General features: G+C 43.5%; 1 protein-coding gene and 1 long non-coding RNA gene across 12 annotated transcripts in view; one reads left to right on the top strand and one right to left on the bottom strand.

Moving 5' to 3' along the window:
* Positions 1-1,643: 1,643 nt before the first annotated feature.
* The window catches only part of kcnc2 (potassium voltage-gated channel, Shaw-related subfamily, member 2), a 30,426-nt gene continuing 15,581 nt past the window's right edge, over positions 1,644-16,488 (bottom strand). For 4 of the 11 annotated variants that reach the window (XM_086103122.1, XM_086103121.1, XM_086103119.1 and 1 more), the window contains 3 exons: positions 8,655-9,588; positions 8,139-8,309; positions 2,006-6,663 (listed from right to left, as the gene is read on the bottom strand). In XM_086103122.1, the coding sequence (XP_085959248.1) occupies positions 6,527-6,663; positions 8,139-8,309; positions 8,655-9,588 (1,242 nt within the window). In that variant the 3' untranslated portion in view covers positions 2,006-6,526. Of the gene's footprint in view, positions 1,823-2,005; positions 6,664-8,138; positions 8,310-8,654; positions 9,589-16,488 lie in introns of those variants that run through there. The other 7 variants (XM_086103125.1, XR_015099216.1, XM_086103124.1 and 4 more) reach the window with 7 other exon arrangements.
* Positions 7,614-12,696, top strand: LOC147186089 (uncharacterized). Its single transcript, XR_015099217.1, has 3 exons — positions 7,614-7,784; positions 7,876-7,963; positions 12,618-12,696. It is a non-coding gene; the product is annotated as an uncharacterized LOC147186089 (long non-coding RNA).

The raw sequence follows: 16,488 nt of genomic DNA, 5'->3' as shown, positions 1-16,488 counted from the left end.
TGGAGTACGTGTGTGGTATGAAGCCTGCAAATGGAGCCTCCACTCACGGCACCTGAGTCACACCGGGCTCTCGAACGCAGGCCTCATTACACGGCACTTAGCGAGATTTGAATGTCACGTGGTGGTATGATCTTGTTTTGCTACTGTATAGGGGAAAAAAATGGTTTGGCATCGCCGGCGTGTTTTGAATCAAAAGCAGTTTCGAGACGTGTCACCGTACACGCGGAATCAATTAACTCAGCGTGGGTAAGGGCTGTGAATGACTTGAAATGTCTTTTTCGTCAAGGTGCTCTTTTCATGTCTTATTATTAAAATGACGGTTCTATTCGTCATTGGCACTTAACGTCAAATTCCAGGTCTGAGCTTTTTTTTTTTTTTCTGGACTGAACTTTCAAAGAAAAAACGTGAATGACAAGCGCGATGAACATTTACGCACGATGTTTTCGAAATGACGAAGTTCGAGACGACGGTATGTACGATCGTCCCTGCCGCTCTTTTGTTTCCAGCATCTTTCATTTGAAGAAACTCATCCTGCCTCCTCCCCAGGCATGGGAGTGTGTTGTGGGCGGATGTAGGATGCAGAGGATTCTTTTTCCCTTGAATTAAAAAAACACACACTCCCGGCCCTGACTGTTTACATCTCCGTGGCACGTCTGTGGCTGTTTCCATGGCGACCCGAGTAAAGATAGTTGGAATGCCTCCGAGATTCACTGCCCCCAAACGGCGCTTAATGTGAGACGTGAGTTGAAGAGCAAATAGGTGAGCACGAACGGGCGGTGAATGGAGATGGCCTTGCTCGCAATGTCTTCCGAAACCCGTTGAAGAAACGATGACACAAAAAAATACAGTTTTGGGGGGGGAGCCAATGACTTTGGCATTCTGATGTTCCATAAAGTCGCTTGCATATAATATGCATGCGCCCGCAATCAAGTATTCAGCGTCTGCGTTTCCATAAATAGAACGGGAAGGCGGTGTTTCTTTTTTTTTTTGTCAAAGGGATGTTCACTCTCGTCTGCTAGAATTGTCGCTTAAGCTTCAGGATTTATTTTTTGGTTTGTTTGTTTTTTTTGCTGCACTTTAATTCATTCAGTGCCAGCCATTTTCAGAGCCTCCTTTACACTAGCATGTGATTTTTATTTATTCTTTTTTTTTAAATACACAAAGACATAACTGGGACTGAATGCATGGATTCTAAAAAAAAAAAAAAAAGAAAGAAAATATTTTTTAATTTTTTTTATTTATTATTCATTTTATTTTCATGTTTTTTTTAAAGTTTATTTATGCATTTATTTTTTCAAAGAATCCAGGCATTTCAACCCAGGTACGTCTTGATGCATTTTTTTTAAATTAAAGTCAAAATAAACAACTGGATGTGACAAATCAGTTTTTTTTTTCAGTTTTAAAGGTCAGAGTGGCCTGTATCGCTTTGCTCAGAGTCTGCTAGTTAGCGGTTTAAAGTTAGTCGCAGTTGTATATCTAAAAAAAATGTATAAATATAAACGTGTTTGTAAAAAAAAAAAAAAAAAAACAATTACATCACTCAATGTAAATCCTATTGCATGACAAAATGACTTGGAAAAAATTAAGAAAATGCATCATGCTCACCAGAGACGCTGATTCTGAAATTTGTTTGGCTAGTCGAACTCGGAGGACGGAAACATTTTGACACCATTGTGGGCCAGCTGGCTGGCCCCGTGCGGATGATTTTGAAATCCGATACGCTCAAGGAACGGTCCCGTTGATGACGGAGTTGAGGTTACATCAGGCAGCGTACGGATTCTGAAGGCCGATTAGATTCACATGGCAACACTGAGGCTGAAACCTGATTGGACGAAAAATAAATTATTAGAATTGAGGCTGTGCAGAGAAAATTTTAAAAGCAATGATTTAATTAAAAGATTTAATGCACCTACCTGTAAATTTCTCTTTTTTTTTTGGAATTCATAACCCCGCACAAAATATCACACATGCATAAGTTGAGAATTAAAACGAGCACCCATTCATGAAAAGATAAATAGTTTATGTGAATCTTTCACTTCGTATCCACTTTTATACACATTGTTCTCAACATGATATACAGTGTCTTTTATTTGATTTTATTGGATTTTTTTAGCCTTTGACACAACTTTTCTTTTTTTCTTTTTAAGCATGCACTTCAGATACAGACTCGAAACTAGAATTCGTCCCCACGACAGAACATACAAAAACGTGAACTTGGAATCAAAGAGCTCGACGACGTTCCAGAGACACGATGGACAAAATAAGCACAGCGTTGGGCGACCGTGACTTTCACAGGTAAGGGTCATGAACGGTAAGACACAAAAATACACGTTTGGAATTCAGAAAAATAAACCGATTTTTTTTTTTTTTAACATTTCCCCCCCAAAGTTACATAATCTTAAAAATACACAAAGAACGGTACTCCTTTGTCACATTCAAGAATAAAGCAGCGTGTGTACTACACAAGGAGGATTGTGGGGAGAGGGAGACACATCGACAATGCCACCTGACAGTCTCCCCCCGCCATTTTTTTTTTTTTTATAAACCTTCAACCCTCTCTCTTTTTTTTTTTTTTTTTTTTTTTAACTGGAATCACAGTGTGGCTTGGCGCTTTCGGTTTTTGGGATTATTGCAAATTGACCAAGGAGCATTAGGGCCAAACTGGAAGGGGAAAAAAAGGGGTGGGGGTGGGGGGGGGGCGGTCAAGTATAAAATCGTTTTTGGAAAAAGTGATACTACGGGAAAACCTTTGAGGGAAATGAAGGAATGAAATAAATGAAAATTTTGACAAGAGGATTTCCCCCCCCCCCCCAAATACAGTGAGTCTTGATGATAAATATATGATTAAATTGCATCTGACATTTTCTTTTCAAGAACACTGGACTTTTTGTATTTTTTTCCCCAGAATTTAAAGAGGTAGAAAAGAAATCAGACAAAAAGTAGTTTTAAAGTCGCTTTGATTGGCCACGGTTGTTGGCTGTGACCACATCCACAGCGGCGCAGCCCGCCAAAGTTGCCACAGCTGTGCATGTACAGGTTTTACGCTGGTCATGAAAATAGAGCCCATTGTCGGATCGTAATAATTTCAAAATGTTTATTTAATTCTGATATATATATTTTTTCTTTTCAGTGTGGCCCTAATACACCTATCACAAAATGGATCTGATTATTTGGGTACAAGGAATTGCTACTGTGCAAAAGCAGCCATTCTAGAAGTCCCACTTTTTTGTAAAAAATATATCTTTACAATTCGTAAATTTCTGCTACACATTTTCTCCCAGAAAAAAAAAAGAAAAAAAAAAGAAAGACAGTTGGATGCATTTGGAAGAATGAACTGATTTTAGCCACCACTGAGTTATGAGGAAACCTCTGCTCATAATCATTTGGTTCCATTTGCAGCACTGACGCAGGGTCGTTGCATGTTCAATGCACAGTGGGAGACTTCTACAATAGCGCTTGGATCGCGGTGAGGGTCGGGAGGGAGGGGGGGGGGGGCGGACTCTCGTCCGTTTCTGTGCTAATCTCGAAAAGTGACGACATCCAAAGCCCACCTAACATGACCTTCCAAAAAATAGGATATGCACATACATCAATACACAGCAGAGCATTTGAACCGACTGAAATTGACCAAAAGCAGAGATGTCACGTTGACTCAACTTAGCACGGTTGTCTCTTGAATTATACTGCATGTCCGGAATAAGAAAACACTCCATTTTCGAACACAAAAGTGCCTCGACGGACAAAAAAAACCAAAACACTTATTGCAAGGAGGGCGGGGCGAGCGAGATTTGAGTGTCTTGACGGTGCAACTTAGCAACCAAATTGCGTTGTCGCGGGTGACTTATTTACACACGTCTATTGGCGCCCTGGGGTCCCGTCGGCTTATTTGGCCTCCTGCTTGGGGGATTAAATGCTTTGTCACCGTCCTCTTGGATTCTTCGGGGGAACTTCCTCCTCCGTGTGCCGAGTCACGGGACCGACGGGGTCTCCCTAGTGGTTTTTGCGTCGACTCCCTCCTTTATTGTCCTGTAGGAGCGGCTGGAATGCCTCCAAATGGGGTCTTCCCACTGCAATAGGTCCTCATATTGTTATACAGTCTCACCCCGGCGGGTGGGCGGGGTGGTGGGTAGGTGGGGTGTTAATCAAACCAGAAATGAATTCTCAGCCTGTCTCCATCAAATATTTTGCCATGCACGTTCGATCGTTTGAAATTACATGCTCAAGGATGAAACGGACATGGTGTCTTCAACGGTTTCCGATGGAGGTGATCAATAATTTAGTCCACAGACAAAGTGGAACGTTTTTTAAGAGCGCCCGTTTGGATTTGATTTTTCGGTGGGGCCAATCTATGCGCAAAAGAGCATCATCTGCAAGCCAGTTGCTAGGCAACTCTTTGCTACTTGGAGTAACGGAGGAATGGGTGAGGTCCAAGTGTGCAAGCACACACCTGTTGGGAGCAGACGGGGATTTTTTTTTTGAAAGACAGGTGTCATGGTGATTAAAAAAAAATAAAATAAATCCGAATATCGTAAGAATTAATTTTGGAAAAAAAGATTCATGGTGCCAGAATAAAGTTCTAATAATGATAGGACAAAATTGCAATGTTGTCAGAAGCTGAATCCGAGGTACGAAAAATAAGATGTGATGTTACGAGAGTAACAAAACAAACAAACAAAAAAAAATCGGCTGAATGAAGTCAGATTAGGACACAAAATAAATAAAAAAAGAAACTGAGGATTTCAGTGGAATAAAATCATCATTTGAGGGACTTTAGAACAAGAGTGGGCTTCACTCGAGTTTCTCATTTCAGCTACAATAAAATCCGCCGTCTTTTCACGAACGTCTGCATTCAATACATCCTCATATTTCTTCCTATTACTCCATTCGTAGTCTACATTCCACAAACAAACCCAACTAAAATTGCACGACACGACCGGATCCTCTCAAATTACATCTCGATATCCTGTCAAGGCACATCCCCTCACATATTTAATCAAACCGACTAAAAACATATTCCGGTCTGTTGTCTCATAGATTATTGAACGACCTCCATCGTTAAGAGCGTACAAACCAAAACCAAAAAAAAAAAAAACGGTGGTAGCGAAAGGCTAAGGGGATTCGGCATTGACTCCTCCCACACACCCATGCAGAGGGTTACCTTTCTGCCAAGGCGCTGCTTTTCCCCAAAGCCATTAAGATAGAACGCCACTCTCTGCTTGTGTGAAACCAGTAAACACCATCTCTTTGCAGTTATCTGAGAGTGAACAACCAGAAACATACATACAACTTATGCACGTGCATATATGTGCAGACATGTGGACAGGAAAGAAGAACACCTCCTCTTTCAAGATTTTTTACGCATCGTGAAGTCAATTCCTTTTTTGCATCTTTGCTGTGACTGATGTGAAGTGATTTTTTGTTTTAGTATTAAAGCCACATTTTTAAAATTATGAGCGATTGGCTGGCTACTGATTCAGGGTGTCCCCCGCCTACTGCCCGGAGACGGCTGGGATAGGCTCCAGCACCCCCCGCGACCCTAGTGAGGATCAAGCGGTTCGGAAAATGGATGGATGGGAAAAAAGGTCAAGTTAAAGTAAAGGTATTACAATGTCAAAGTTATGTCGCGACCTTAAAGTTGTGATAATTAGAGGTGGGGAAAAAAATGCGATGTTGCCAGAGTAAAAATCTTTTCACATTTACGTTATGAATTTGAACCATGTCATACAGACACAAACTTGTGATATTGGAGGGAACAAATATTACGAGAATAAATATGTGCAGTTCATTTTGCAGATTTTCAGAATAAATCAATCAATTCTGAGGGAAAAAAGTCATCAAGTCACAAGGACAAAATTGACGGAGTAAAATTGTAGCATACAAATAGAATGTTCAGATTTTAAAATTTCAAGTTCTTCTTTGGACTGCGTATTTTGTGGAGGCTGACTCAACAGCGCCTCTGCAGGTCCAAGCCAAGTACTGCGCCTTTACCGATACATAAAACCCAACCGAAAGCAGGTGTCATGTGCTTCCTTTTTTCACATGGCAGCAGATATATGATATTTTCACAGTGTGCGTGGTGCGGTCGCCCCCCTGGAAACATGGCTTGCAGACGACAATGGTTTACAGATTGCAGTCCATGCAAAAATAAATAAATAAAATGAAAATAAAACGAAGCAACGGCTGTCTTATTGTTTTATGGAAGCACACCTTTCCCCTCTCGGCATCCAAATAGAGCGACATCTAATATCCCTGATTACAAAACATGTCCTTCATTAAATGTTACGGCTGCTACTTTGAAAGCCATCAGTCCGTTTTTTTTTTTTATTGCAATATGACAATATCAAATCCAAAAGTAAATAAATAAAAAGGGAAACTTCAAGTGACACAGGAGGATAGCCAAGCACGCTTTGACGGTAGTCAGTCGATCCACCTTTGCTACAGGTGCTCAGCGATTTCGCACAGTTCAGTTTTTGATCGGATATGGAGCGGGTAATGCAAAAAAAAAAGTGTGGTGGCGCCGGACGTCTCACAGGATGGAGGGAATAGGGGAACGGGAGCGTCGTAGCGGGCAGGGCGATCCGTAGGGCGAGGTGACGGGAGACAACCTCAGGGCGTTAGCGGTCATGCCTGCTATGTTGTTTAAGCTGCGAGATTTCTCGTAGCCTTCAGATGGAGCGCGACAAAGAGGTGGAAGTGGAAGTGGTGCGGGGACATGAACACACACAGGCAGGCAGGCAAGGCAGGCAGGCAGGCATCCGAGTCCAGGCCGAGTGAACCGAGGCAAGACAGGAGACAGGAGTGAAACAGAGAAACTATCACATCGTGTACGGTGAATGCATGCGCAGATTATTTCCCGAACGGTCACAGTAAGGCACGATGAAGTCGTACTTGAAGTCCAGAATGACAATCAGGGCCAAATTGGAGCATGTCTCCTTCACTTGTCATCAAAAGTTAGCAAAGAGCAGATTTTTCCGATAGCTCGAAAAAGATTGACGAATGATGGAAAAGTTTGGAAAAAGGGAGGGACTAACGCACAGGTGTCAAAGTAAAGGCCCGGGGGCCAGATCTGGCCCGCCGCATCACTTTATATGGCCCCCAAGAGTCTCAACCTCCATGATCCTCGCTAAAGTCCGTACCGAAATGTCAAATTGTGACTCGTGCTATACCGAACAAACAACCAACAAAGAGCTGTTTTTAAGCGGCGATAAGTTCAACGAAGGCTGAAGTGACAGCCGAAACTGTCAGCTCTGTTAGAGGTTTTCCCTTGATGGATGCGCGGTTAAAACTAACGACAGACTGGCGATGACAGTTTTAGTTCAGCTTGAGATAAAGACGGATGGGCGAATGACGGACTTGCAACACTTACTGACTGCTGATTTGTTTCGAGCGTATGAAACTAACCCCTCTTGGAGTGAGCGGTCTCTTATTAACGGTTGGCCCGTGGACCCAAGCCGTCAATTTGTCACAAGTTTCATAACTACTCTTATAGTGACGTCTCCTCATATCACCCTAATGGGGGGGAGGAAATTAAATATCTATTCCGATCATTCCGACAGATGGCTTTTAAAGCAATTTTAGACGGGTATGATTGAGCACAATTGTATAGAACTTCACCGTGACGGCGAGGAATCGGGTACGGTGTTCCGTTGATGCCTCCTGAAGGTACAATCTAGTCGCAAATGATTGGACTTCCTTGTGACTATGTCTTTCTGCTGTGTCATAAAGGTGCGGTCAGAGCGCGGAGCACAAGCGTACAGAACTTTGCCGTGACGGCGAGGAATCAGGTACGGTGTTCCGTCAAGCCTCCCAAAGGTACAATCTAGTAGCAAATGATTGTACTGCCCTGTGACTATGTCATTCTGCTGTGTCATAAAGGTGCGGTCAGAGCACGGAACACAATTGTACAGAACTTTGCCGTGACGGCGAGGAATCTGGTACGGTGTTCGGTTGACGCCTCCCGAAGGTACAATCTAGTCGCAAATGATTGGACTTCCCTGTAACTATATCATTCTGCTGTGTCAAAGGTGCACTCAGAGTGCTAAAATTAAAGCTCATTAAACCTCTATGGAAACCAGGCTGGGACGGGAATGCATTCGGGTTAAAAAAATTAATAAAAGGAGGTAGTGTATAGTACATACCTGTTTTTCTTAAGCCTCCATCTGCAGGACAATTGTAATCGCTAGCAGCGATTAGAAAACACGTCCCCCCGCTCCGACGGTCCTGTTCTCGGGTGCTGGACCTTCGCATGGCGACTCTTTCCTCCGGAGACACGGTCAGGTCGCTGCCACCGCTACAGTCCGCCGACAGTACTGCGAGCGGTATCACGAGCATGTCAAAACATACTCAAATGGTCCGCCGGTGGAGTCCTCTGGTCTTGGCTCGAGAGACAATCGAGTCCAAAAGCGATGAAGCTACTGCGCGTCACGACCTGATCATTTTGGTTTGATGGGAATATTTGTCCCGACCTATTTTGTCATTTCAAAGCGTGTTGTACATTTCAAGTGTCACCTGAGAATTTGGACCAGGAGAAACTGAATTCTTGAGCACGTCCCGAAAGAAAAACGCAGGACTGCGCTTGCGAAACGTTTGGACGGCCGGTTCACACCCGCGCACGTTTTTCGACGTGGTTTTTCATTCTCCCAAAGTGGGCTTACCTGAGCGATTGCGTTGGAGTCCCCTGCCGCCTTTGACGTGGCACAGGTCACCTTGAGTGCTGTTGCAGGTGGCGGTGAGATCAGCTTTGCAGTAGGTCGGGGAGCCTCCCTGTACCGCCTGGGGAATGTGTTTCTTCCGCTTCTTGGGGAGCTTCTGCTTGGCCATGGCCAGGGAGTAGTACATCCCAAAGTTATTGACGATGACAGGCACGGGCATGGCTATCGTGAGCACTCCCGCCAAAGCGCACAGGGCGCCCACCACCATGCCGGACCACGTCTTTGGATACATGTCGCCATACCCGAGAGTGGTCATGGTGACCACGGCCCACCAGAAGCCGATGGGTATGTTCTTGAACTTGGTGTGGAGGCTCGCCGTCGGATCGTTGGGCTTAGCGCCAATGCGTTCGGCGTAATAGATCATGGTGGCAAATATTAACACTCCCAGTGCCAGGAAGATGATGAGCAGCAGGAATTCGTTGGTGCTGGCCCGTAGCGTGTGGCCTAACACCCGGAGCCCCACAAAGTGACGGGTGAGCTTGAAGATACGCAGGATACGAACGAAACGCACCACCCTGAGGAATCCCAACACGTCCTTGGCAGCTTTTGAGGAAAGGCCACTCAGGCCTACTTCCAAGTAGAAAGGCAGGATAGCCACAAAGTCGATGATGTTCAGCAGACTCTTAACAAATTCCAACTTGACCGGGCAGAAGGTCACCCGGACCAGGAACTCGATGGTGAACCAGAAGACGCAAACGCCTTCCACATAGATGAGCGCGGGGTCAGTCTCAATCTCGTACTGCGGTCCCAGATCGGGGAGGCTGCTGTTCCGCGTCGCCTCCGTCTTGTTGATGATGGTGTGGAACGCCTCGTGGGTCTCCAAGCAAAAGGTCGTGATGGAAACCAGGATGAAGAACAAAGACGCGAAGGCAATAAACTGCAGGGGGGGAGAGAAACACACAATTGACGACGGCTTTAGACCAGATGTTCCAGGTTATTCGGCGCGGCTAAGCCCCCTTTGCAAAATCGAGATAAATCATTCACTCCGGAGCGAGAGTGTAAACACAGACGAGTTTTAATTAACTTGCCTCCAGAGAGAGATGCAATCTATTAGCAAGTGAAACAAACAAGCACACACTTCTTTTTGCGCCACTTGTTGACGTGAGGCACGGGAATACGTATGGCATCAGATTAAATCTCGAGACGTCTGGCGGTTCGCAATATAACGAGGATGCAAAAATTCACTGAATTTCTTCAATCTGTCAAGCGGGAAAAAAAAAGCACAATCATAAAACTTTATGGCAACATTATGATCAGAATAATGTGAACGGGATCATTAGTGGTTGAGATGAAATTACAGTTGGCCTGGAAGCGTTGGCGGTGTGAAATCTGACCGCGCGAAAACACACATGACATGAAATGAAAACAAAAAGTACTCAGGCTAAATTTAATGGACGTTGCTCGGAAATTAAGCCTTTGAGAACGTTTTGAGGGGGCCTTTCGAAAACAATTTACGCCAGTAGACGAATTGTTTAGCGTGCCGAGAGTGTAAAGAAAAAAAAAAAAACACTGGAGTATAAATCGTATTTTTGGGGGTAATTTATTCGATAAAATCTAAACACCCAGGACAGACATGTCATCTTGAAAGGCAAATCAAAATAAAATGGAGAACAACAGCCTGAATGAGTGTACGACATGCTAACGTTACATGACGCAGTAAAAACGAACTGGAAACGTGCGTGGTATGTTCACGAAACATTCAGAGTTATTCAGATAACTAGAGTATCACGAATATGACAACAAGTTTACCAAACCATCAGTGTCACTCCAAATCACTAAATCCGATTAAATCTTCATCCTCCGTGTCACTTTTAAAACAACCCCGCCAACTCCGGAGGTAGAAGATGTGGCGCTTCCTCTTCTATGTCACTTACGTCAGACTTGTCGTCGAGTTATAAATATAGGCTAGCACGCCCTCTTGTGGTTGAATGTGAAATGATATCATGTGTTGTGATTTATAGTCCGGAAATCACGGTAGTCCGTCCGCAATTTTTTTCAAGTCTCTAATAACTAACCTTGGAATTCATTTTTCAAATCGAAAGCTCGAAACCGTCCGTCAAGTCAAAGACAACACAGTCAACTCGGAAAGAAAACCGAACAGGATCAGGCGGTATCTAATGACGGTTCCGTGTTCCACGTGCAGCAATGCAGCAAAGCTCTCACGGTTAACATAATTTTACTTTTAGCTTCCAAAATATTCCAACAGACTAAAACAGTTTCGTCTACATAACATTTCGTTTTTTCCGGCCTCTATGAGCAAAATGAAAAAAAAAAAAGTTTTTGTGGCTTTTAAAGGGAATGATTCCACTCATACGCCCAAACACAAAAAGCCTATGACTAATTAAGAGACTTTAGAGAAAGTCCAATTCACTTTTACGCTCCGGTAGAAATATGTTTTCTCGCGATATAAATGCCAAAGGGGAGGTTTTATGGGGGGAAACGACATCTCATGAAAATGTTTTGTCAGAAGTTAGATTCAAGCAGTCAACAAAGTCAATGTCATATTCTAACGGCTAATTGTAATGCGCTCCTAAGTTTGATTTTTATTTATTTTTTTCGGTCCGTCACTAAATCAACGTGAAAGATTTAAGGGCACGAGAAACAACAAAACACTTAATTACATTATGTATCGTATCCCCAAAAAAGTGACAGTCAAATCAACATCGCCTTTTAGGTGTCGACGGGGGGGGACGGGGGGCAGGGTGACTGATGTGTCCTTTTGTTTATTCCCGGGGCTCTTCACCGCTGCGCTCACCGGGAGTCACATTGAGGGAGGGCCGACTGCTGATCAGGTACTCTGCAGATTAAAACTGAAGAAAATAATAATGATCATAATAACCCAACGCCAGTCAAGATATTAGTAAGGCAGGGCAAACTTTTTGTGATAAGTGAATTCAGTCGAGTCCGGAAGCTTTACGCTCCTTGTGGGATTGGGGTTTGTAATTAGGGAATTACATTTTCATTTGAACAAAACAAAACAAAATAATTGACCACCCACACGTTTTGCTGTAAAATCTGTGCATGGCTTTAAAAGAGCTGGCCTGGTGAGTGACGTGGGTGTCGGCAAAAGAACATCTAAAAAGGGCTGGCACTGAAATATTATTTTTTTTTCAATTTTTCTGCAATTAATTAGCGCAAAATGAATGCGTAAAATTACAGAAGCCATTAAATCCGCTTTGATGTGCCGCGCAGCAGCAGCCGATCAACAGGAGGGAACGGCTCACGCCGAGAAACAGGCACGACGTCTAATTATATTTATTTATTTTTAAAATCACATTGTAAAATGAAACCCCGGTTAAACCAATATTATATGGTGCTTTTTGCTGAATGGCTCATTACAGCCCATTGTTGCATAATTTAACTGCCAAGTAATTGACTTCCATCTCAGTCTCGGTTCTATAGAGACCGGCTCGGATAATGCGAGGTTGTCGCCAAACAAAAAGCATGCTAAAAAATAAAGCCTGGGAGATCAGGTCCCAGAATATCCAACACAGGAAATTTTCCTTTCATCAAAACACAATGCTGCACGTCTTCCCTTGATCAGCTGGCGCCATGGTAACACCACCTTCATCTATTTTTTTTTTTTTTTGGGTGAATTGAACGATGCAGTAGGGGAGAATGAACAGTTGTGCTATTTGACAGGGAAAAAGGGGTTTGAAGGTAGGAGATATTCATTGGTGGCCCGAATCTGTGGCAGGGTCTCATCCCAATTTGGCTTTTTTTGGTTCTAGGAAAAAGTCCAACAGGAAAAAAAAAAAAAAAAAGAAAAACAAGCTCGAGTCCGAGCAGTTCCACTTACGAAAAGAGAGCAACACTGACCATATTTGGCTATTCTGTCCAGACTTTCTTCATGGTGTCATCAGGATGACTAATTGGATGGCTATGTGTGGGTCATTTGTTTTTCAGAGGGTTCAAAAATCCACAAAAAGAGGAAAACGGCAAACTCACTGAACATCCACTTACGACCCAAAGTTGGAACTCACTCAGTTTTTGAGGGCTACAATTCTGCTCACCTCTGCCTACTTCTGCACCGATGCCATGTCGGGCTCCCGTTACCGTGACGACCGAGGGCGCCTACTCCAAATAAATAAAGAAAGAAATAAAGCATGCGCCCTGACTGTATCTTCACCTCCCAGCTGCCATATTACCGAATGCTCAATAGTATTGTGACTCCATTGCGGTGTCACGGTGGCAAGCTAACGAGAAGGATAATGAACTGACATCAACAGGCAAGCGGCACAAAAAAAATAATAAAACGACACAGAGACATTTCGAAGCCGCTGCACATGACAAAAGGATTTGCTGTTCCCCTTGTTGTCTCCCGTCATTGTCTCTTGCTGTCATGCCCAAACACACACACACACTCATACACGCGCACACGCACTTCTTCCTCATTATGCCGCCGTGCTGTGACATGACAGCCAGCTCACTGGGGGAACACTGCTAAACCCATATTGCTTTTGGCAGCCAATGGTTCTCCAGGGCGGAAAAAAACCCCCATAGCCTTTCAAAAATGTCCCCATTTGAATAATTCATTTTCTTCACAGAGGATAAAGAATAAATGCATGCGAATGTTCTTATTTTGTCAGTCTACGTATGCCTCGCCGTTTGTGTTTAAATCGATGTTGCTTATAGGGCTGGAGCGCCAAGACATTGACGCTAGTTTCATTCGCCCGTCGATGGGGTATTTCATTGTGTGTTAGCATTACGCGAGTAAACTTTTGCATGCAAAAAACAGAATTCCCTTCATTTTTTCTCTGTTTAATTTGACAGTTACGCGACTGTTGGTCATTTAACTGTCATGGGAAAATCTCAAAGCAGTGGAAGGAGCAAACAGATACTACACAGCGTATGGCCAAAAGTGTGCAGTATTCATCCAATGACCACCAAGGCAACATTACACAAAAAAACAAAACAACCCCCCCCCCCCGCTACATTACAGCCTCCAGGTCGGATTAAAAATAACATCTCGAAGATGGGGAGAGTGCGATACCAAATATAACTCACGTGAGGCTCATTCATGTGTTCACGTCGCCTGTTAATATCTCAGCAGGCGCCATTGATACATGACAGCACAGGCTGATATTTGCACTGCTATCGTTGAGTGACATGCGTCTCCGTAACAACTGTGCTGATGCTGAGATGTGTTGCTGCAGCAATGGCGTGAAGATGATTTTTTTTTTCTTCTCGTAAATTATTCTTCATACATTTTCTCAAATTGAACCAAGACGACTAGCTGGCTGGATTTTCATTCATTGTTCACGCGGTCATGAGCCAGTCCCGTGCTGTGGAGGAAATAAAAGAATTTCTGGAAACACTGCTCCATTTTTAGATCCCTGACATTAAACATGAAGGCAAAACAGCTTTCCTCTCTTCTCAATGCCACGTTTGGGATTTTAAAAATCATACTTCCCCAAACAGCCCCTGTCGCCACAAAAAGTTGTGAGAGCATGCGCTTTTCCCAATTTGGGCACTGACAGGCCGTTTTTTTAAAAAAAGACACAACCCTTTGATTTGGGAGGGGGTGTATAAATCCGAGCTCCCAAATCCCGGGAGACTAAACTTGACATTAATCACATTTCAAGGCAAGGACATATCTAAAAGTCTGACGGGATAATCGGAAACAGAGGGAGGGATCAGAAAGACAGAGACGGGACGGCAGACGTGTGGCCTCATTACACGGAGCCGTCGTGATATTTTAATAGCCGGCAGCATGTCTGAGCCGGTGTGGCGTGAAGAGTTTGGAGACGGAGGCGCCGCGTTTGACAATAGTACCATAGAAAAAAAAAAATGCTAGCAAAAATAAATAAATTATGATGACAAAGACAAATTGGATGGTTACTTGAACAAATGGTGGGGCAACACATGTAGACAGATAATGACAAAAACTGCATTTATCCTCTGCAAAGACCCACACTATCGTCACATCCAAAATAACATAAAGTACTTTAAGTTCCAATCACTGCCAGACAATACAAACAGTGGTTTGATGTTCTGGATCTACTTTTAGGTTCTTGTCAGGGGTTCTGTCCTCCCATCTTTGGAGTCGCGAATGCCGTGCGTGTGTGTCAAAGACGCGATGTCTGCGGGACGTCCGTTCTCAATTGTGATTAAAAGCCTGGTTGGCAGGCATTTGCTCAGCCCTCTCAAGATTTCCAGAATCCATGAATATATTATTGTCATTTAAAAAAAAAAAAAAAAAAGACAAAAGCAAACGTGCAATTACACAGAGAGCAGAAATGAAAATAAGTGAGACAAGGCGGGTGGAAGCACAGACAGTTGCGACGAATTGTCGCTTTTTAAATGCCGATAGCCGATTGCATGCCCTCGGTAGCCATGGCAACAAAAGCTGTCATGTGACAAATTGGATATAAAACCTGTTCCTCTTTACTTGTTGTCTATTTTGACGTAAAACCGTCCGGGAACGTTTACAAAGACACTGGGCAACTGTTTGGATTTAAATTATGAAATTAAGATGAAATGCAAATGCACTGAACTCAAAATGAAACTCCTACACTCAACTTCAACACAGTTCCTAGATGCGAGTTTTTCGGTGAATTACGAAGGATAGGTAAAAAAAGTAAAATGATTTGGAATTAACCCTTTCATGCAAAAAAAAAAAAAAAAAAAACTAAGACAGGTGAAAACAATAGCGGATCTCTTACTTTGTCCGCTCCATTCACTGACAAAGTGCATGGCAGCAGCTCAGCGCTATTCAACATCTTCGCCGAGAGATGAGGTAGGGACATTCTCCTGTTGCTATGACGATGAGAAACGTGGAAGCGGCGGCTGCGGCACGCCGTGACAAAAGACAGGAGCGCTTCCGACAATGCCCGCGCCGATCCAGCCTGAGCCGAGCTGAATCTTGATGTGTTTTGACAAAGCAGCAACATGCGAGCGGAGACTTGCCAACGGGGGCCTTTGCTACCGTGATGTCAAACTGCAGAAAATTCACACTTCGTATGTCTTCGCATAACCCACCAAAACAAAACTGGTGTCAAAATATGATCCTATGAAAATATTCAAGGAGGCCCCAAACTGGGTCGCAGGTCAGAACTGCCTCACGCTGCCCCCCCTCCCCCCACCTCCCCTTCAGTCAAATTAAATTTGCACTGCCCATTGCGATGAACTCAAAAGAAAAAGAGAAAATCACCAGTAACAATTTTCAATTTGCTTGCAAATTTACAAAACTGCTTGCATGCTATTTAGTCGTAGTAGTATTTAGTAGTGTGTGCATGCGTACGAGCATCCTGCCATGCACGCGTGTCTATGCAAGCGCGCTTCTACTTCCTCATCTAAATAATCTCTTTTCCCTCTTTTGTGATTTTCTTTGAATTGATTTATTTTAATTTCTCAGTTAAATGATCAAACCGGAATTGGCCAAGACCCGTTTAAAAAAAAAAAATTGTTTTTACTGCCATGAAATCGTAATAGAAGATGTCAGGAGATGGCCTTGTGCTTTACGTGAACCACCGCTGTTGAAATTTGACACACCTCTTTTCCCCATGTCACTCAATGTTAAGCATAAATAAGTTCTACTTTTGGAATCAGAACCCCAGAAAACAGTCTCATTTATGCAATCGTGCGATGAAAGCGTGCCAAAAACGCTCTCTGGTGGAAAAAAAACCCCCCTAGCATTAGCGCAATAATTGCATTTCTGTCTGAAAGCTGATGAGATAAAAGGCATCTGAAACGAGAAGGGGGCAGTCAAGAGACAACCGAGCGCAAGGAAGTCCAAAAAAAAAGGGGGAGGCATGAAAAATAGAAGACAAAAGCA

Source organism: Hippocampus guttulatus, chromosome 22 (assembly GCF_054856545.1).
Source record: "Hippocampus guttulatus isolate MCC_2025c chromosome 22, RoL_Hgut_1.0, whole genome shotgun sequence".
NCBI classification, from domain to species: domain Eukaryota; kingdom Metazoa; phylum Chordata; class Actinopteri; order Syngnathiformes; family Syngnathidae; genus Hippocampus; species Hippocampus guttulatus.
The sequence above is the reverse complement of the archived record's forward strand: the minus strand, read 5'-3'. Positions and strand labels throughout refer to the sequence as shown.